A 23,342-nucleotide genomic window follows, 5' to 3' on the forward strand; every position below is an offset into this window, starting at 1 on the left:
CCTGATAAAACAGATGACATACTGCTGGTCCTGATAAAACAGATGACATACTGCTGGTCCTGATAAAACAGATGACATACTGCTGGTCCTGATATAACAGATGACATTCTGCTGGTCCTGATAAAACAGATGACATTCTGCTGGTCCTGATAAAACAGATGACATACTGCTGGTCCTGATAAAACAGATGACATACTGCTGGTCCTGATGATAAAACAGATGACATACTGCTGGTCCTGATGATAAAACAGATGACATACTGCTGGTCCTGATGATAAAACAGATGACATACTGCTGGTCCTGATAAAACAGATGACATTCTGCTGGTCCTGATAAAACAGATGACATACTGCTGGTCCTGATAAAACAGATGACATACTGCTGGTCCTGATAAAACAGATGACATACTGCTGGTCCTGATAAAACAGATGACATACTGCTGGTCCTGATAAAACAGATGACATTCTGCTGGTCCTGATAAAACAGATGACATACTGCTGGTCCTGATAAACCAGATGACATACTGCTGGTCCTGATAAACCAGATGACATACTGCTGGTCCTGATAAAACAGATGACATACTGCTGGTCCTGATGATAAAACAGATGACATACTGCTGGTCCTGATGATAAAAAAGATGACATACTGCTGGTCCTGATGATAAAACAGATGACATACTGCTGGTCCTGATAAAACAGATGACATTCTGCTGGTCCTGATAAAACAGATGACATACTGCTGGTCCTGATAAAACAGATGACATACTGCTGGTCCTGATAAAACAGATGACATACTGCTGGTCCTGATAAAACAGATGACATACTGCTGGTCCTGATAAAACAGATGACATTCTGCTGGTCCTGATAAAACAGATGACATACTGCTGGTCCTGATAAACCAGATGACATACTGCTGGTCCTGATAAACCAGATGACATACTGCTGGTCCTGATAAAACAGATGACATACTGCTGGTCCTGCTAAAACAGATGACATACTGCTGGTCCTAATAAAACAGATGACATACTGCTGGTCCTGATAAAACAGATGACATACTGCTGGTCCTGCTAAAACAGATGACATACTGCTGGTCCTGATAAACCAGATGACATTCTGCTGGTCCTGATAAAACAGATGACATACTGCTGGTCCTGATAAACCAGATGACATACTGCTGGTCCTGATAAACCAGATGACATACTGCTGGTCCTGATAAAACAGATGACATACTGCTGGTCCTGCTAAAACAGATGACATACTGCTGGTCCTAATAAAACAGATGACATACTGCTGGTCCTGATAAAACAGATGACATACTGCTGGTCCTGATAAAACAGATGACATTCTGCTGGTCCTGATGATAAAACAGATGACATACTGCTGGTCCTGATGATAAAACAGATGACATACTGCTGGTCCTGATAAAACAGATGACATACTGCTGGTCCTAATAAAACAGATGACATACTGCTGGTCCTGATGATAAAACAGATGACATACTGCTGGTCCTGATAAAACAGATGACATTCTGCTGGTCCTGATAAAACAGATGACATACTGCTGGTCCTGATAAAACAGATGACATACTGCTGGTCCTGATAAAACAGATGACATACTGCTGGTCCTGATAAAACAGATGACATACTGCTGGTCCTGATAAAACAGATGACATTCTGCTGGTCCTGATAAAACAGATGACATACTGCTGGTCCTGATAAACCAGATGACATACTGCTGGTCCTGATAAAAAAGATGACATACTGCTGGTCCTGATAAAACAGATGACATACTGCTGGTCCTGCTAAAACAGATGACATACTGCTGGTCCTAATAAAACAGATGACATACTGCTGGTCCTGATAAAACAGATGACATACTGCTGGTCCTGCTAAAACAGATGACATACTGCTGGTCCTGATAAACCAGATGACATTCTGCTGGTCCTGATAAAACAGATGACATACTGCTGGTCCTGATAAACCAGATGACATACTGCTGGTCCTGATAAACCAGATGACATACTGCTGGTCCTGATAAAACAGATGACATACTGCTGGTCCTGCTAAAACAGATGACATACTGCTGGTCCTAATAAAACAGATGACATACTGCTGGTCCTGATAAAACAGATGACATACTGCTGGTCCTGCTAAAACAGATGACATACTGCTGGTCCTGATAAAACAGATGACATACTGCTGGTCCTGATAAACCAGATGACATACTGCTGGTCCTGATAAAACAGATGACATACTGCTGGTCCTGCTAAAACAGATGACATACTGATGGTCCTGATAAAACAGATGACATACTGTTGGTCCTGATAAAACAGATGACATACTGCTGGTCCTGATAAAACAGATGACATACTGCTGGTCCTGATAAAACAGATGACATACTGCTGGTCCTGCTAAAACAGATGACATACTGCTGGTCCTGATAAAACAGATGACATACTGCTGGTCCTGATAAACCAGATGACATACTGCTGGTCCTGATAAAACAGATGACATACTGCTGGTCCTGATAAAACAGATGACATACTGCTGGTCCTGATAAAACAGATGACATACTGCTGGTCCTGATAAAACAGATGACATACTGCTGGTCCTGCTAAAACAGATGACATACTGCTGGTCCTGATAAAACAGATGACATACTGCTGGTCCTGATAAAACAGATGACATACTGCTGGTCCTGATAAAACAGATGACATACTGCTGGTCCTGATAAAACAGATGACATACTGCTGGTCCTGATAAAACAGATGACATACTGCTGGTCCTGATAAAACAGATGACATACTGCTGGTCCTGATAAAACCAGATGACATACTGCTGGTCCTGATAAAACAGATGACATACTGCTCGGCTCCGGTTAATAGAAAGCAGCTAAGGGAAACAAGATGATAATCTGTAAAGCTTTTAACCCAGCAGGCGACAGCACAGTTTATAAACCCATCTCTAACCCAACCTATCCCACTCCCACTACCGGGATTAGATTGGCAGCTCCACCCTGTATGGAATGCTGTAACAACACACTAGTGTGTGTGTGTATGTCAGGGGTGGTAACGCGTAGAGGTAAAATGAAACAGCATAAGGTCCTTGTGTGACAGGGGGATTTGCTTGGTCTTAAGTGTCTCTTTTTAATTGTTCCACCCTGCATCTATCCACAGCGCGTAGAAAGGGGGCCTTGGTCGATGAAAAGTGACTAGACTGGCTAGCCTGTGCATTTCACCCCTGGTTGGCCCCACCCTCTCTCTCTCTCTCTCTCTCTCGCTCTCTGGTCTTCCAGTCCCCGTTCATTCAGTAATAAAGAGACTGCGAGGTGATAGGAGAGCTAGCGCAGGGCTCACATCTATACAGCCACACTGGTCTGTCACACACACACACACCATCATTCTGTATTGTTTCCAGAATGTGTATGTATTGGAAACGAGGAATACAGAGATTGTGAAGGATGAAGAGGAGATTCTCCAGGAAGACAAAGAAGTTAGAGGGAATCACTACAGTGGATGACAGACAGCTGGGCTCGTCTGGCAGTGCCAGTGTGTGTGTGTGTGTGTGTGTGTCCTGTCGGTGTGTGTAGTGAAGGAGAACCAGCAGCGGTGTGTGTGTTTGCCGGTTCCCGTCGGTGTGTGTTGTTGTTGTTGTTCTCCAGTGCTGGACCAGGGAGAACCACCACCCTCCTCTCTCTCAGCTCTCACATGGCAAAGTTTCTGGCTGAACTGCTGGGATGTACTCTTCCAGACAAGGGCACTTCACCAGGGATGTTCCAGGTGGGTCTTTTAATGGGTTGCTTTCTAACCTTTCAATCATTGTGTTTTATTGTCCATAAGTGTACGTGTGTGTGCCTTTGTGTAGGCAGAGAGAGGATTTCTTCTAAGGTTAGGTAGACCTCGAGACAGACAGACAGACAGACATCAATGGGTTTGCTATGGCAACAGGAGCTGATGCTTTGTTCATGATTGTGATTGAGAGTTGCTATGCTGTCTGTAGTGATCCTAACAGATTGGCTCGTGATCTGACCCTATTCCTTCTATAGGACACTATTTTGACCGGGGCCCATCGGGATCTGGTCAAAACTAGTACAATATAGAGATGGGGAAATAATCAATAGTTACACATCTTAACGGTATAGTTACTGTACTGTAGTTTCTGATGTGGAGTCTTAACGGTATAGTTACTGTACTGTAGTTTCTGATGTGGAGTCTTAACGGTATAGTTACTGTACTGTAGTTTCTGATGTGGAGTCTTAACGGTATAGTTACTGTACTGTAGTTTCTGATGTGGAGTCTTAACGGTATAGTTACTGTACTGTAGTTTCTGATGTGGAGTCTTAACGGTATAGTTACTGTACTGTGCTGTACTATAGTTTCTGATGTGGAGTCTTAACGGTATAGTTACTGTACTGTAGTTTCTGATGTGGAGTCTTAACGGTATAGTTACTGTGATGTACTGTAGTTTCTGATGTGGAGTCTTAACGGTATAGTTACTGTGATGTACTGTAGTTTCTGATGTGGAGTCTTAACGGTATAGTTACTGTACTGTAGTTTCTGATGTGGAGTCTTAACGGTATAGTTACTGTGCTGTACTGTAGTTTCTGATGTGGAGTCTTAACGGTATAGTTACTGTGCTGTATTTTCTGATGTGGAGTCTTAACGGTATAGTTACTGTACTGTAGTTTCTGATGTGGAGTCTTAACGGTATAGTTACTGTGCTGTAGTTTCTGATGTGGAGTCTTAACGGTATAGTTACTGTACTGTAGTTTCTGATGTGGAGTCTTAACGGTATAGTTACTGTGATGTAGTTTCTGATGTGGAGTCTTAATGGTATAGTTACTGTGCTGTAGTTTCTGATGTGGAGTCTTAACGGTATAGTTACTGTACTGTAGTTTCTGATCTGGAGTCTTAACGGTATAGTTACTGTGCTGTACTGTAGTTTCTGATGTGGAGTCTTAACTGTATAGTTACTGTGCTGTGATGTACTGTAGTTTCTGATGTGGAGTCTTAACGGTATAGTTACTGTGCTGTACTGTAGTTTCTGATGTGGAGTCTTAACGGTATAGTTACTGTGCTGTAGTTTCTGATGTGGAGTCTTAACGGTATAGTTACTGTACTGTAGTTTCTGATGTGGAGTCTTAACGGTATAGTTACTGTGCTGTACTGTAGTTTCTGATGTGGAGTCTTAACGGTATAGTTACTGTGCTGTACTGTAGTTTCTGATGTGGAGTCTTAACGGTATAGTTACTGTACTGTGCAGTAGTTTCTGATGTGGAGTCTTAACGGTATAGTTACTGTGATGTACTGTAGTTTCCGATGTGGAGTCTTAACGGTATAGTTATTGTACTGTGCAGTAGTTTCTGATGTGGAGTCTTAACGGTATAGTTACTGTGTTGTACTGTAGTTTCCGATGTGGAGTCTAACGGTATAGTTACTGTGATGTACTGTAGTTTCTGATGTGGAGTCTTAACGGTATAGTTACTGTACTGTGATGTACTGTAGTTTCTGATGTGGAGTCTTAAAGGTATAGTTACTGTGCTGTACTGTAATTTCTGATGTGGAGTCTTAACGGTATAGTTACTGTACTGTGCTGTACTGTAGTTTCTGATGTGGAGTCTTAACGGTATAGTTACTGTGTTGTACTGTAGTTTCCGATGTGGAGTCTTAACGGTATAATTACTGTGATGTACTGTAGTTTCTGATGTGGAGTCTTAACGTATAGTTACTGTGTTGTACTGTAGTTTCCGATGTGGAGTCTAACGGTATAGTTACTGTGTTGTACTGTAGTTTCTGATGTGGAGTCTTAACGGTATAGTTACTGTACTGTAGTTTCTGATGTGGAGTCTTAACGGTATAGTTACTGTGCTGTAGTTTCTGATGTGGAGTTTTAACGGTATAGTTACTGTACTGTAGTTTCTGATGTGGAGTCTTAACGGTATAGTTACTGTGATGTAGTTTCTGATGTGGAGTCTTAACGGTATAGTTACTGTGCTGTAGTTTCTGATGTGGAGTCTTAACAGTATAGTTACTGTACTGTAGTTTCTGATGTGGAGTCTTAACGGTATAGTTACTGTGATGTAGTGTAGTTTCCGATGTGGAGTCTTAACGGTATAGTTACTGTGTTGTACTGTAGTTTCTGATGTGGAGTCTTAACGGTATAGTTACTGTACTGTACTGTAGTTTCTGATGTTGAGTCTTAACGGTATAGTTACTGTGCTGTACTGTAGTTTCTGATGTGGAGTCTTAACGGTATAGTTACTGTGCTGTACTGTAGTTTCTGATGTGGAGTCTTAACGGTATAGTTACTTTACTGTAGTTTCTGATGTGGAGTCTTAACGGTATAGTTACTGTGCTGTAGTTTCTGATGTGGAGTCTTAACGGTATAGTTACTGTACTGTAGTTTCTGATGTGGAGTCTTAACGGTATAGTTACTGTGATGTAGTGTAGTTTCCGATGTGGAGTCTTAACGGTATAGTTACTGTGTTGTACTGTAGTTTCTGATGTGGAGTCTTAACGGTATAGTTACTGTACTGTACTGTAGTTTCTGATGTTGAGTCTTAACGGTATAGTTACTGTGCTGTACTGTAGTTTCTGATGTGGAGTCTTAACGGTATAGTTACTGTGCTGTACTGTAGTTTCTGATGTGGAGTCTTAACGGTATAGTTACTGTGTTGTACTGTAGTTTCCGATGTGGAGTCTAACGGTATAGTTACTGTGATGTACTGTAGTTTCTGATGTGGAGTCTTAACGGTATAGTTACTGTACTGTGATGTACTGTAGTTTCTGATGTGGAGTCTTAAAGGTATAGTTACTGTGCTGTACTGTAGTTTCTGATGTGGAGTCTTAACGGTATAGTTACTGTACTGTGCTGTACTGTAGTTTCTGATGTGGAGTCTTAACGGTATAGTTACTGTGTTGTACTGTAGTTTCGATGTGGAGTCTTAACGGTATAATTACTGTGATGTACTGTAGTTTCTGATGTGGAGTCTTAACGGTATAGTTACTGTGTTGTACTGTAGTTTCCGATGTGAGTCTAACGGTATAGTTACTGTGTTGTACTGTAGTTTCTGATGTGGAGTCTTAACGGTATAGTTACTGTACTGTAGTTTCTGATGTGGAGTCTTAACGGTATAGTTACTGTGCTGTAGTTTCTGATGTGGAGTTTTAACGGTATAGTTACTGTACTGTAGTTTCTGATGTGGAGTCTTAACGGTATAGTTACTGTGATGTAGTTTCTGATGTGGAGTCTTAACGGTATAGTTACTGTGCTGTAGTTTCTGATGTGGAGTCTTAACAGTATAGTTACTGTACTGTAGTTTCTGATGTGGAGTCTTAACGGTATAGTTACTGTGATGTAGTGTAGTTTCCGATGTGGAGTCTTAACGGTATAGTTACTGTGTTGTACTGTAGTTTCTGATGTGGAGTCTTAACGGTATAGTTACTGTACTGTACTGTAGTTTCTGATGTGGAGTCTTAACGGTATAGTTATTGTACTGTGCAGTAGTTTCTGATGTGGAGTCTTAACGGTATAGTTACTGTGTTGTACTGTAGTTTCCGATGTGGAGTCTAACGGTATAGTTACTGTGATGTACTGTAGTTTCTGATGTGGAGTCTTAACGGTATAGTTACTGTACTGTGATGTACTGTAGTTTCTGATGTGGAGTCTTAAAGGTATAGTTACTGTGCTGTACTGTAGTTTCTGATGTGGAGTCTTAACGGTATAGTTACTGTACTGTGCTGTACTGTAGTTTCTGATGTGGAGTCTTAACGGTATAGTTACTGTGTTGTACTGTAGTTTCCGATGTGGAGTCTTAACGGTATAATTACTGTGATGTACTGTAGTTTCTGATGTGGAGTCTTAACGGTATAGTTACTGTGTTGTACTGTAGTTTCCGATGTGGAGTCTAACGGTATAGTTACTGTGTTGTACTGTAGTTTCTGATGTGGAGTCTTAACGGTATAGTTACTGTACTGTAGTTTCTGATGTGGAGTCTTAACGGTATAGTTACTGTGCTGTAGTTTCTGATGTGGAGTTTTAACGGTATAGTTACTGTACTGTAGTTTCTGATGTGGAGTCTTAACGGTATAGTTACTGTGATGTAGTTTCTGATGTGGAGTCTTAACGGTATAGTTACTGTGCTGTAGTTTCTGATGTGGAGTCTTAACAGTATAGTTACTGTACTGTAGTTTCTGATGTGGAGTCTTAACGGTATAGTTACTGTGATGTAGTGTAGTTTCCGATGTGGAGTCTTAACGGTATAGTTACTGTGTTGTACTGTAGTTTCTGATGTGGAGTCTTAACGGTATAGTTACTGTACTGTACTGTAGTTTCTGATGTTGAGTCTTAACGGTATAGTTACTGTGCTGTACTGTAGTTTCTGATGTGGAGTCTTAACGGTATAGTTACTGTGCTGTACTGTAGTTTCTGATGTGAGTCTTAACGGTATAGTTACTTTACTGTAGTTTCTGATGTGGAGTCTTAACGGTATAGTTACTGTGCTGTAGTTTCTGATGTGGAGTCTTAACGGTATAGTTACTGTACTGTAGTTTCTGATGTGGAGTCTTAACGGTATAGTTACTGTGATGTAGTGTAGTTTCCGATGTGGAGTCTTAACGGTATAGTTACTGTGTTGTACTGTAGTTTCTGATGTGGAGTCTTAACGGTATAGTTACTGTACTGTACTGTAGTTTCTGATGTTGAGTCTTAACGGTATAGTTACTGTGCTGTACTGTAGTTTCTGATGTGGAGTCTTAACGGTATAGTTACTGTGCTGTACTGTAGTTTCTGATGTGGAGTCTTAACTGTATAGTTACTGTGCTGTGATGTACTGTAGTTTCTGATGTGGAGTCTTAACGGTATAGTTACTGTGCTGTACTGTAGTTTCTGATGTGGAGTTTTAACGGTATAGTTACTGTACTGTGCTGTACTGTAGTTTCTGATGTGGAGTCTTAACGGTATAGTTACTGTGATGTACTGTAGTTTCCGATGTGGAGTCTTAACGGTATAGTTATTGTACTGTGCAGTAGTTTCTGATGTGGAGTCTTAACGGTATAGTTACTGTGTTGTACTGTAGTTTCCGATGTGGAGTCTAACGGTATAGTTACTGTGATGTACTGTAGTTTCTGATGTGGAGTCTTAACGTTATAGTTACTGTACTGTGATGTACTGTAGTTTCTGATGTGGAGTCTTAACGGTATAGCTACTGTGCTGTACTGTAGTTTCTGATGTGGAGTCTTAACGGTATAGTTACTGTGTTGTACTGTAGTTTCCGATGTGGAGTCTTAACGGTATAATTACTGTGATGTACTGTAGTTTCTGATGTGGAGTCTAACGGTATAGTTACTGTGTTGTACTGTAGTTTCTGATGTGGAGTCTTAACGGTATAGTTACTGTACTGTGCTGTACTGTAGTTTCTGATGTGGAGTCTTAACGGTATGGTTACTGTGTTGTACTGTAGTTTCTGATGTGGAGTCTTAACGGTATAGTTACTGTGTTGTACTGTAGTTTCTGATGTGGAGTCTTAACGGTATAGTTACTGTGTTGTACTGTAGTTTCTGATGTGGAGTCTTAACGGTATAGTTACTGTACTGTGCTGTACTGTAGTTTCTGATGTGGAGTCTTAACGGTATAGTTACTGTGATGTACTGTAGTTTCTGATGTGGAGTCTTAACGGTATAGTTACTGTGCTGTAGTTTCCGATGTGGAGTCTTAACGGTATAGTTACTGTGCTGTAGTTTCCGATGTGGAGTCTTAACGGTATAGTTACTGTGTTGTACTGTAGCTTCTGATGTGGAGTCTTAACGGTATAGTTACTGTGATGTACTGTAGTTTCTGATGTGGCGTCTTAACGGTATAGTTACTGTGTTGTACTGTAGTTTCCGATGTGGAGTCTTAACGGTATAGTTACTGTGATGTACTGTAGTTTCTGATGTGGAGTCTTAACGGTATAGTTCCTGTGCTGTACTGTAGTTTCTGATGTGGAGTCTTAACGGTATAGTTACTGTGCTGTACTGTAGTTTCTGATGTGGAGTCTTAACTGTATAGTTACTGTGCTGTGATGTACTGTAGTTTCTGATGTGGAGTCTTAACGGTATAGTTACTGTGCTGTACTGTAGTTTCTGATGTGGAGTCTTAACGGTATAGTTACTGTACTGTGCAGTAGTTTCTGATGTGGAGTCTTAACGGTATAGTTACTGTGATGTACTGTAGTTTCCGATGTGGAGTCTTAACGGTATAGTTATTGTACTGTGCAGTAGTTTCTGATGTGGAGTCTTAATGGTATAGTTACTGTGTTGTACTGTAGTTTCCGATGTGGAGTCTAACGGTATAGTTACTGTGATGTACTGTAGTTTCTGATGTGGAGGCTTAACGGTATAGTTACTGTACTGTGATGTACTGTAGTTTCTGATGTGGAGTCTTAACGGTATAGTTACTGTGCTGTACTGTAGTTTCTGATGTGGAGTCTTAACGGTATAGTTACTGTGTTGTACTGTAGTTTCCGATGTGGAGTCTTAACGGTATAATTACTGTGATGTACTGTAGTTTCTGATGTGGAGTCTTAACGGTAAAGTTACTGTGTTGTACTGTAGTTTCCGATGTGGAGTCTAACGGTATAGTTACTGTGTTGTACTGTAGTTTCTGATGTGGAGTCTTAAAGGTATAGTTACTGTGCTGTATTTTCTGATGTGGAGTCTTAACGGTATAGTTACTGTACTGTAGTTTCTGATGTGGAGTCTTAACGGTATAGTTACTGTGCTGTAGTTTCTGATGTGGAGTTTTAACGGTATAGTTACTGTACTGTAGTTTCTGATGTGGAGTCTTAACGGTATAGTTACTGTGATGTACTGTAGTTTCCGATGTGGAGTCTTAACAGTATAGTTACTGTGTTGTACTGTAGTTTCTGATGTGGAGTCTTAACGGTATAGTTACTGTACTGTACTGTAGTTTCTGATGTGGAGTCTTAACGGTATAGTTACTGTGCTGTACTGTAGTTTCTGATGTGGAGTCTTAACGGTATAGTTACTGTGCTGTACTGTAGTTTCTGATGTGGAGTCTTAACTGTATAGTTACTGTGCTGTGATGTACTGTAGTTTCTGATGTGGAGTCTTAACGGTATAGTTACTGTGCTGTACTGTAGTTTCTGATGTGGAGTCTTAACGGTATAGTTACTGTACTGTGCAGTAGTTTCTGATGTGGAGTCTTAACGGTATAGTTACTGTGATGTACTGTAGTTTCCGATGTGGAGTCTTAACGGTATAGTTATTGTACTGTGCAGTAGTTTCTGATGTGGAGTCTTAACGGTATAGTTACTGTGTTGTACTGTAGTTTCCGATGTGGAGTCTAACGGTATAGTTACTGTGATGTACTGTAGTTTCTGATGTGGAGTCTTAACGGTATAGTTACTGTACTGTGATGTACTGTAGTTTCTGATGTGGAGTCTTAACGGTATAGTTACTGTGCTGTACTGTAGTTTCTGATGTGGAGTCTTAACGGTATAGTTACTGTGTTGTACTGTAGTTTCCGATGTGGAGTCTTAACGGTATAATTACTGTGATGTACTGTAGTTTCTGATGTGGAGTCTTAACGGTATAGTTACTGTGTTGTACTGTAGTTTCCGATGTGGAGTCTAACGGTATAGTTACTGTGTTGTACTGTAGTTTCTGATGTGGAGTCTTAACGGTATAGTTACTGTACTGTGCTGTACTGTAGTTTCTGATGTGGAGTCTTAACGGTATGGTTACTGTGTTGTACTGTAGTTTCTGATGTGGAGTCTTAACGGTATAGTTACTGTGTTGTACTGTAGTTTCTGATGTGGAGTCTTAACGGTATAGTTACTGTGTTGTACTGTAGTTTCTGATGTGGAGTCTTAACGGTATAGTTACTGTACTGTGCTGTACTGTAGTTTCTGATGTGGAGTCTTAACGGTATAGTTACTGTGATGTACTGTAGTTTCTGATGTGGAGTCTTAACGGTATAGTTACTGTGCTGTAGTTTCCGATGTGGAGTCTTAACGGTATAGTTACTGTGCTGTAGTTTCCGATGTGGAGTCTTAACGGTATATATTTACTGTGCTGTAGTTTCCGATGTGGAGTCTTAACGGTATAGTTACTGTGTTGTACTGTAGCTTCTGATGTGGAGTCTTAACGGTATAGTTACTGTGATGTACTGTAGTTTCTGATGTGGCGTCTTAACGGTATAGTTACTGTGTTGTACTGTAGTTTCCGATGTGGAGTCTTAACGGTATAGTTACTGTGATGTACTGTAGTTTCTGATGTGGAGTCTTAACGGTATAGTTACTGTGTTGTACTGTAGTTACCGATGTGGAGTCTTAACGGTATAGTTACTGTGTTGTACTGTAGTTTCTGATGTGGAGTCTTAACGGTATAGTTACTGTACTGTGCTGTACTGTAGTTTCTGATGTGGAGTCTTAACGGTATAGTTACTGTGTTGTACTGTAGTTTCTGATGTGGAGTCTTAACGGTATAGTTACTGTGATGTACTGTAGTTTCTGATGTGGAGTCTTAACGGTATAGTTACTGTACTGTGCTGTACTGTAGTTTCTGATGTGGAGTCTTAACGGTATAGTTACTGTGTTGTACTGTAGTTTCTGATGTGGAGTCTTAACGGTATAGTTACTGTACTGTGCTGTACTGTAGTTTCTGATGTGGAGTCTTAACGGTATAGTTACTGTGTTGTACTGTAGTTTCCGATGTGGAGTCTTAACGGTATAGTTACTGTGCTGTAGTTTCCGATGTGGAGTCTTAACGGTATAGTTACTGTACTGTGCTGTACTGTAGTTTCTGATGTGGAGTCTTAACGGTATAGTTACTGTGTTGTACTGTAGTTTCTGATGTGGAGTCTTAACGGTATAGGTACTGTACTGTACTGTACTGTAGTTTCCGATGTGGAGTCTTAACGGTATAGGTACTGTACTGTACTGTACTGTAGTTTCCGATGTGGAGTCTTAACGGTATAGTTACTGTACTGTGCTGTACTGTAGTTTCTGATGTGGAGTCTTAACGGTATAGTTACTGTGTTGTACTGTAGTTTCCGATGTGGAGTCTAACGGTATAGTTACTGTGTTGTACTGTAGTTTCTGATGTGGAGTCTTAACGGTATAGTTACTGTACTGTGATGTACTGTAGTTTCTGATGTGGAGTCTTAACGGTATGGTTACTGTGTTGTACTGTAGTTTCTGATGTGGAGTCTTAACGGTATAGTTACTGTGTTGTACTGTAGTTTCTGATGTGGAGTCTTAACGGTATAGTTACTGTGTTGTACTGTAGTTTCTGATGTGGAGTCTTAACGGTATAGTTACTGTACTGTGCTGTACTGTAGTTTCTGATGTGGAGTCTTAACGGTATAGTTACTGTGATGTACTGTAGTTTCTGATGTGGAGTCTTAACGGTATAGTTACTGTGCTGTAGTTTCCGATGTGGAGTCTTAACGGTATAGTTACTGTGCTGTAGTTTCCGATGTGGAGTCTTAACGGTATAGTTACTGTGCTGTAGTTTCTGATGTGGCGTCTTAACGGTATAGTTACTGTGTTGTACTGTAGTTTCCGATGTGGAGTCTTAACGGTATAGTTACTGTGATGTACTGTAGTTTCTGATGTGGAGTCTTAACGGTATAGTTACTGTGTTGTACTGTAGTTTCCGATGTGGAGTCTTAACGGTATAGTTACTGTGTTGTACTGTAGTTTCTGATGTGGAGTCTTAACGGTATAGTTACTGTACTGTGCTGTACTGTAGTTTCTGATGTGGAGTCTTAACGGTATAGTTACTGTGTTGTACTGTAGTTTCTGATGTGGAGTCTTAACGGTATAGTTACTGTGATGTACTGTAGTTTCTGATGTGGAGTCTTAACGGTATAGTTACTGTACTGTGCTGTACTGTAGTTTCTGATGTGGAGTCTTAACGGTATAGTTACTGTGTTGTACTGTAGTTTCTGATGTGGAGTCTTAACGGTATAGTTACTGTACTGTGCTGTACTGTAGTTTCTGATGTGGAGTCTTAACGGTATAGTTACTGTGTTGTACTGTAGTTTCCGATGTGGAGTCTTAACGGTATAGTTACTGTGCTGTAGTTTCCGATGTGGAGTCTTAACGGTATAGTTACTGTACTGTGCTGTACTGTAGTTTCTGATGTGGAGTCTTAACGGTATAGTTACTGTGTTGTACTGTAGTTTCTGATGTGGAGTCTTAACGGTATAGGTACTGTACTGTACTGTAGTTTCCGATGTGGAGTCTTAACGGTATAGGTACTGTACTGTACTGTACTGTAGTTTCCGATGTGGAGTCTTAACGGTATAGTTACTGTACTGTGCTGTACTGTAGTTTCTGATGTGGAGTTTTAACGGTATAGTTACTGTGTTGTACTGTAGTTTCTGATGTGGAGTCTTAAAGGTATAGTTACTGTGCTGTATTTTCTGATGTGGAGTCTTAACGGTATAGTTACTGTACTGTAGTTTCTGATGTGGAGTCTTAACGGTATAGTTACTGTGCTGTAGTTTCTGATGTGGAGTTTTAACGGTATAGTTACTGTACTGTAGTTTCTGATGTGGAGTCTTAACGGTATAGTTACTGTGATGTACTGTAGTTTCCGATGTGGAGTCTTAACAGTATAGTTACTGTGTTGTACTGTAGTTTCTGATGTGGAGTCTTAACGGTATAGTTACTGTACTGTACTGTAGTTTCTGATGTGGAGTCTTAACGGTATAGTCACTGTGCTGTACTGTAGTTTCTGATGTGGAGTCTTAACGGTATAGTTACTGTGCTGTACTGTAGTTTCTGATGTGGAGTCTTAACTGTATAGTTACTGTGCTGTGATGTACTGTAGTTTCTGATGTGGAGTCTTAACGGTATAGTTACTGTGCTGTACTGTAGTTTCTGATGTGGAGTCTTAACGGTATAGTTACTGTACTGTGCAGTAGTTTCTGATGTGGAGTCTTAACGGTATAGTTACTGTGATGTACTGTAGTTTCCGATGTGGAGTCTTAACGGTATAGTTATTGTACTGTGCAGTAGTTTCTGATGTGGAGTCTTAACGGTATAGTTACTGTGTTGTACTGTAGTTTCCGATGTGGAGTCTAACGGTATAGTTACTGTGATGTACTGTAGTTTCTGATGTGGAGTCTAAACGGTATAGGTACTGTGCTGTACTGTAGTTTCTGATGTGGAGTCTTAACGGTATAGTTACTGTGTTGTACTGTAGTTTCCGATGTGGAGTCTTAACGGTATAATTACTGTGATGTACTGTAGTTTCTGATGTGGTCTTAACGGTATAGTTACTGTGTTGTACTGTAGTTTCCGATGTGGAGTCTAACGGTATAGTTACTGTGTTGTACTGTAGTTTCTGATGTGAGTCTTAACGGTATAGTTACTGTACTGTGCTGTACTGTAGTTTCTGATGTGGAGTCTTAACGGTATGGTTACTGTGTTGTACTGTAGTTTCTGATGTGGAGTCTTAGCGGTATAGTTACTGTGTTGTACTGTAGTTTCTGATGTGGAGTCTTAACGGTATAGTTACTGTGTTGTACTGTAGTTTCTGATGTGGAGTCTTACCGGTATAGTTACTGTACTGTGCTGTACTGTAGTTTCTGATGTGGAGTCTTAGCGGTATAGTTACTGTGATGTACTGTAGTTTCTGATGTGGAGTCTTACGGTATAGTTACTGTGCTGTAGTTTCCGATGTGGAGTCTTAACGGTATAGTTACTGTGCTGTAGTTTCCGATGTGGAGTCTTAACGGTATAGTTACTGTGCTGTAGTTTCCGATGTGGAGTCTTAGCAGTATAGTTACTATGTTGTACTGTAGCTTCTGATGTGGAGTCTTAACGGTATAGTTACTGTGATGTACTGTAGTTTCTGATGTGGCGTCTTAACGTATAGTTACTGTGTTGTACTGTAGTTTCCGATGTGGAGTCTTAACGGTATAGTTACTGTGATGTACTGTAGTTTCTGATGTGGAGTCTTAACGGTATAGTTACTGTGTTGTACTGTAGTTTTCCGATGTGGAGTCTTAACGGTATAGTTACTGTGTTGTACTGTAGTTTCTGATGTGGAGTCTTAACGGTATAGTTACTGTACTGTGCTGTACTGTAGTTTCTGATGTGGAGTCTTAACGGTATAGTTACTGTGTTGTACTGTAGTTTCTGATGTGGAGTCTTAACGGTATAGTTACTGTGATGTACTGTAGTTTCTGATGTGGAGTCTTAACGGTATAGTTACTGTACTGTGCTGTACTGTAGTTTCTGATGTGGAGTCTTAACGGTATAGTTACTGTGTTGTACTGTAGTTTCTGATGTGGAGTCTTAGCAGTATAGTTACTGTACTGTGCTGTACTGCGGTTTCTGATGTGGAGTCTTAACGGTATAGTTACTGTGTTGTACTGTAGTTTCCGATGTGGAGTCTTAACGGTATAGTTACTGTGCTGTAGTTTCCGATGTGGAGTCTTAACGGTATAGTTACTGTACTGTGCTGTACAGTAGTTTCTGATGTGGAGTCTTAACGGTATAGTTACTGTGTTGTACTGTAGTTTCTGATGTGGAGTCTTAACGGTATAGGTACTGTACTGTACTGTACTGTAGTTTCCGATGTGGAGTCTTAACGGTATAGGTACTGTACTGTACTGTACTGTAGTTTCCGATGTGGAGTCTTAACGGTATAGTTACTGTACTGTGCTGTACTGTAGTTTCTGATGTGGAGTCTTAACGGTATAGTTACTGTGTTGTACTGTAGTTTCTGATGTGGAGTCTTAACGCTATAGTTACTGTACTGTGCTGTACCGTAGTTTCTGATGTGGAGTCTTAACGGTATAGGTACTGTACTGTACTGTACTGTAGTTTCCGATGTGGAGTCTTAACGGTATAGTTACTGTACTGTGCTGTACTGTAGTTTCTGATGTGGAGTCTTAACGGTATAGTTACTGTGTTGTACTGTAGTTTCCGATGTGGAGTCTTAACGGTATAGTTACTGTGTTGTACTGTAGTTTCTGATGTGGAGTCTTAACGGTATAGTTACTGTACTGTGCTGTACTGTAGTTTCTGATGTGGAGTCTTAACGGTATAGTTACTGTGTTGTACTGTAGTTTCTGATGTGGAGTCTTAACGGTATAGTTACTGTGATGTACTGTAGTTTCTGATGTGGAGTCTTAACGGTATAGTTACTGTACTGTGCTGTACTGTAGTTTCTGATGTGGAGTCTTAACGGTATAGTTACTGTGTTGTACTGTAGTTTCTGATGTGGAGTCTTAACGTTATAGTTACTGTACTGTAGTTTCTGATGTGGAGTCTTAACGGTATAGTTACTGTGATGTAGTGTAGTTTCCGATGTGGAGTCTTAACGGTATAGTTACTGTGTTGTACTGTAGTTTCTGATGTGGAGTCTTAACGGTATAGTTACTGTACTGTACTGTAGTTTCTGATGTGGAGTCTTAACGGTATAGTTACTGTGCTGTACTGTAGTTTCTGATGTGGAGTCTTAACGGTATAGTTACTGTGCTGTACTGTAGTTTCTGATGTGGAGTCTTAACTGTATAGTTACTGTGCTGTGATGTACTGTAGTTTCTGATGTGGAGTCTTAACGGTATAGTTACTGTGCTGTACTGTAGTTTCTGATGTGGAGTCTTAACGGTATAGTTAATGTGCTGTAGTTTCTGATGTGGAGTCTTAACGGTATAGTTACTGTACTGTAGCTTCTGACGTGGAGTCTTAACGGTATAGTTACTGTGATGTACTGTAGTTTCCGATGTGGAGTCTTAACGGTATAGTTACTGTGTTGTACTGTAGTTTCTGATGTGGAGTCTTAACGGTATAGTTACTGTACTGTACTGTAGTTTCTGATGTGGAGTCTTAACGGTATAGTTACTGTGCTGTACTGTAGTTTCTGATGTGGAGTCTTAACGGTATAGTTACTGTGCTGTACTGTAGTTTCTGATGTGGAGTCTTAACTGTATAGTTACTGTGCTGTGATGTACTGTAGTTTCTGATGTGGAGTCTTAACGGTATAGTTACTGTGCTGTACTGTAGTTTCTGATGTGGAGTCTTAACGGTATAGTTACTGTACTGTGCAGTAGTTTCTGATGTGGAGTCTTAACGGTATAGTTACTGTGATGTACTGTAGTTTCCGATGTGGAGTCTAACGGTATAGTTACTGTGATGTACTGTAGTTTCTGATGTGGAGTCTTAACGGTATAGTTACTGTACTGTGATGTACTGTAGTTTCTGATGTGGAGTCTTAACGGTATAGTTACTGTGCTGTACTGTAGTTTCTGATGTGGAGTCTTAACGGTATAGTTACTGTGTTGTACTGTAGTTTCCGATGTGGAGTCTTAACGGTATAATTACTGTGATGTACTGTAGTTTCTGATGTGGAGTCTTAACGGTATAGTTACTGTGTTGTACTGTAGTTTCCGATGTGGAGTCTAACGGTATAGTTACTGTGTTGTACTGTAGTTTCTGATGTGGAGTCTTAACGGTATAGTTACTGTACTGTGCTGTACTGTAGTTTCTGATGTGGAGTCTTAACGGTATGGTTACTGTGTTGTACTGTAGTTTCTGATGTGGAGTCTTAACGGTATAGTTACTGTGTTGTACTGTAGTTTCTGATGTGGAGTCTTAACGGTATAGTTACTGTGTTGTACTGTAGTTTCTGATGTGGAGTCTTAACGGTATAGTTACTGTACTGTGCTGTACTGTAGTTTCTGATGTGGAGTCTTAACGGTATAGTTACTGTGATGTACTGTAGTTTCTGATGTGGAGTCTTAACGGTATAGTTACTGTGCTGTAGTTTCCGATGTGGAGTCTTAACGGTATAGTTACTGTGCTGTAGTTTCCGATGTGGAGTCTTAACGGTATAGTTACTGTGCTGTAGTTTCCGATGTGGAGTCTTAACGGTATAGTTACTGTGTTGTACTGTAGCTTCTGATGTGGAGTCTTAACGGTATAGTTACTGTGATGTACTGTAGTTTCTGATGTGGCGTCTTAACGGTATAGTTACTGTGTTGTACTGTAGTTTCCGATGTGGAGTCTTAACGGTATAGTTACTGTGATGTACTGTAGTTTCTGATGTGGAGTCTTAACGGTATAGTTACTGTGTTGTACTGTAGTTTCCGATGTGGAGTCTTAACGGTATAGTTACTGTGTTGTACTGTAGTTTCTGATGTGGAGTCTTAACGGTATAGTTACTGTACTGTGCTGTACTGTAGTTTCTGATGTGGAGTCTTAACGGTATAGTTACTGTGTTGTACTGTAGTTTCTGATGTGGAGTCTTAACGGTATAGTTACTGTGATGTACTGTAGTTTCTGATGTGGAGTCTTAACGGTATAGGTACTGTACTGTACTGTACTGTAGTTTCCGATGTGGAGTCTTAACGGTATAGGTACTGTACTGTACTGTACTGTAGTTTCCGATGTGGAGTCTTAACGGTATAGTTACTGTACTGTGCTGTACTGTAGTTTCTGATGTGGAGTCTTAACGGTATAGTTACTGTGTTGTACTGTAGTTTCTGATGTGGAGTCTTAACGGTATAGTTACTGTACTGTGCTGTACTGTAGTTTCTGATGTGGAGTCTTAACGGTATAGTTACTGTGTTGTACTGTAGTTTCCGATGTGGAGTCTTAACGGTATAGTTACTGTGCTGTAGTTTCCGATGTGGAGTCTTAACGGTATAGTTACTGTACTGTGCTGTACTGTAGTTTCTGATGTGGAGTCTTAATGGTATAGTTACTGTGTTGTACTGTAGCTTCTGATGTGGAGTCTTAACGGTATAGTTACTGTGCTGTACTGTAGTTTCTGATATGGATTCTTAACAGTATAGTTACTGTGTTGTACTGTAGTTTCTGATGTGGAGTCTTAACGGTATAGTTACTGTGTTGTACTGTAGCTTCTGATGTGGAGTCTTAACGGTATAGGTACTGTACTGTGCTGTACTGTAGTTTCCGATGTGGAGTCTTAACGGTATAGGTACTGTACTGTACTGTACTGTAGTTTCCGATGTGGAGTCTTAACGGTATAGTTACTGTGTTGTACTGTAGTTTCTGATGTGGAGTCTTAACGGTATAGTTACTGTACTGTGATGTACTGTAGTTTCTGATGTGGAGTCTTAACGGTATAGTTACTGTACTGTGCTGTACTGTAGTTTCCGATGTGGAGTCTTAACGGTATAGTTACTGTACTGTGCTGTACTGTAGTTTCTGATGTGGAGTCTTAACGGTATAGTTACTGTACTGTGATGTACTGTAGTTTCTGATGTGGAGTCTTAACGGTATAGTTACTGTACTGTGCTGTACTGTAGTTTCCGATGTGGAGTCTTAACGGTATAGTTACTGTACTGTGCAGTAGTTTCTGATGTGGAGTCTTAACGGTATAGTTACTGTACTGTGCTGTAGTTTCTGATGTGGAGTCTTAACGGTATAGTTACTGTACTGTGCAGTAGTTTCTGATGTGGAGTCTTAACGGTATAGTTACTGTGTTGTACTGTAGTTTCTGATGTGGAGTCTTAACGGTATAGTTACTGTACTGTGCTGTACTGTAGTTTCTGATGTGGAGTCTTAACGTTATAGTTACTGTGATGTACTGTAGTTTCTGATGTGGAGTCTTAACGGTATAGTTACTGTACTGTGCTGTACTGTAGTTTCCGATGTGGAGTCTTAACGGTATAGTTACTGTACTGTGATGTACTGTAGTTTCTGATGTGGAGTCTTAACGGTATAGTTACTGTACTGTGCAGTAGTTTCTGATGCGGAGTCTTAACGGTATAGTTACTGTGATGTACTGTAGTTTCGGATGTGGAGTCTTAACGGTATAGTTACTGTACTGTAGAGAACACACAACTCAATTTGATCTGTTTTCTATTGCTGTTTCTGCTCTATACCACTGTATTGTCCTATATGGTGATTATATGTTGTTGAATCAACATTTATCTAACGTTGGGATAGGTTTCAGTAGCAGGTCAGATACGTGTTTGACTTCATTGCTGCAGCTGCGGGAGTGTGTGAGGCTGTCAGCGGGTACTGGCTGTGTTTGCGAGAAGTGGCTGAGACGTGTGATTTGGGTCAGTGTGTCACACACATACACACACACACACACATACACACACACACACACACACACAAACACACACACACACACACAGCACAAAGATGGCAAAACCCCACAGTGTTCTCATTTTCCGCTCCACAGTTTGTTGGACCTCACAGAGCCCTCTGGGGAAAAAACTGGTTGAATCAATGTTGTTTGCAAGTCATTTCAACCCCCCCCAAAAAAATATGTGATGTTGTTGAATCAACGTGGAAAACTGATGGATTTGCAAAAAGTCATCAACTTAAGGGCATTTAATATTTGAACCTAAATCCAATGACATGGTGACGTTTGTTGTTGACGTAACCAAATGTAAATCCAAACTAGATGTTGAACTGACGTCTATCTGTGCCCATTGGGAGAGTACTAGTCAGTCCATCACACGATAGACACTCTCTCTCTCTCTCTCTCTCTCTCTTTCCGTCTCTCTCTCTCTTTCTGTCTCTCTCTTTCTGTCCCTCTCTCTCTCTCTCTCTCTTTCCGTCTCTCTCTCTCTTTCTGTCTCTCTCTCTCTTTCTGTCTCTCTCTCTCTCTCTCTCTCTCTCTCTCTCTCTCTCTTTCTGTCTCTCTCTCTCTCTCTTTCTCTCTCTTTCTCTCTTCCCATCCCTCTCCTTCAGTCTCGCTCTCGCTCTATTTCTGTCAAATTCTAATTCAAATTGCTTTATTTGCATGACGTAACAATGTACATATTGCCAAAGCCTACTTTGGAAATTAGTTGCTTCATTTACATATTAAATAATATTATTATTCATAATATTTAAATCAAGATTGTCAACGGGACAATCAGTAACAACAATAATCAAGGGTAAAAATAACCACACAATGGACAATAACAATGTCATAGAGGACATGTGCAGGTTGGTTGGTCTGTCAGACTCTGTCCCTCATCTTATGGCAGGCAGCAATGTAGTGCTCTGCCAACCCACAGCTCTCTGCGTCCTCCCCCAACAGGACGGGTAGCCTTTTCTCATCAGAGAGATCTTTGAAACCTTTAATACTGGTTTCAAATTTGGGGAAACTAGTTGTTTTATATATAATTTTTTTATGTTTTTGTCAGGAATTGCAGCTCTGTCTCGGGTCCTGCTGTGGTGCAGTGGTTGCACAGCCTTTCCTCTACAGGGAGCCAAGGTTTTCCTGTGTCTACCCTTCTCAATGGCAAGGCTGTGCTCACTGAGCCTGTACTTTGTCAAGGTAGTTGTAAGGTTTTGATAAGTAACCATGGTCAAATAGTTTGATTTAGGGCCAGATAGCACTGCATGTTGCTTTGTGCTTGTTTCCCAATATGTAATGTAGTTTTGTTTTGACCGTGTTGCAATTTGGTTTATTCTGATTGCTTGGATGTTCTGGTCCTGAGGCTTCAGTGTGTTAGTAGAACAGGTTTGTGAACTCAGCCCCAGGACCAGCTGGATGAGGGGACTATTTTCTTTGCTCAGATCTTGGCATTGCAGGGCTTGGTAATGATATGAGAGGGGGTCACTGTATTTTAGATGTTTCCAAAACTGAATTGCACTTTAAAAAAAAGTTGTTATCATTAGTGGATATTGGCCTAATTCTGCCCTGTTTGCATCGTTTGTAGTTTTGCTCTGGACATGTAAGAGAATCTTACCGAATTCTGCATGCAGGGTTTCAATGGGGTGTTTGTCCCATTGAGTGAAATATTTTCCTGTCTCTCTCTCTCTCTTCTCTTCCCTTCTCTTTCGCTGTCTCTGTCTTTCTCAACAAACCTTGGGAAACCGCAGATGGCAGATGGTAAAATACCCTGTCGTTGCTCCATCTGCTTGAAGACCGCCTTATGTCTGCTTATGTTAATCTCCATAGGACGTAAACACATCAATATAAACACTGCTGCCCTACCCATAGTCCACCTCTCCTAATCCTGCCATTCCATCATTCCCATTCCAAATCTGCCAGTCAACAATACAGTATAAACGCAACATGCAACAATTTCAAAGATTTTACTGAGTTACAGTTCATGTAAGGAAATCAGTCAATTGAAATAGATTCATTAGGCCCTAATCTATGGATTTCACATGACTGGGAATACAGATCTGTTGCTCACAGATTCCTTTAAAAAAAGGTAGGGGCGTGGATCACAAAACCAGTCAGTATCTATGAAAAAAAATTTAAAAAAATTATGCACTCACTAACTGTAAGTCGCTATGGATAAGAGCGTCTGCTAAATGACTAAAATGTTAAATGTATCTGGTGTGGCCACCATTTGCCTCATGCAGCGCGACACATCTCCTTCACAAGGAGTTGATCAG

The 23,342-nt window shown here is 40.5% G+C and overlaps 1 protein-coding gene across 1 annotated transcript in view; it reads left to right on the forward strand.

Moving 5' to 3' along the window:
* Positions 1-3,300: 3,300 nt before the first annotated feature.
* Positions 3,301-23,342, forward strand: part of LOC121584327 (ras-GEF domain-containing family member 1B-A) — a gene marked incomplete at its 3' end in the record, with an annotated part of 136,164 nt that continues 116,122 nt past the window's right edge. Inside the window, 1 exon segment of the mRNA XM_045214027.1 lies at positions 3,301-3,777. Within this exon segment, the coding sequence (XP_045069962.1) occupies positions 3,514-3,777 (264 nt within the window).

Source organism: Coregonus clupeaformis, unplaced genomic scaffold (assembly GCF_020615455.1).
Source record: "Coregonus clupeaformis isolate EN_2021a unplaced genomic scaffold, ASM2061545v1 scaf0184, whole genome shotgun sequence".
Taxonomy (NCBI): Eukaryota; Metazoa; Chordata; class Actinopteri; order Salmoniformes; family Salmonidae; genus Coregonus; species Coregonus clupeaformis.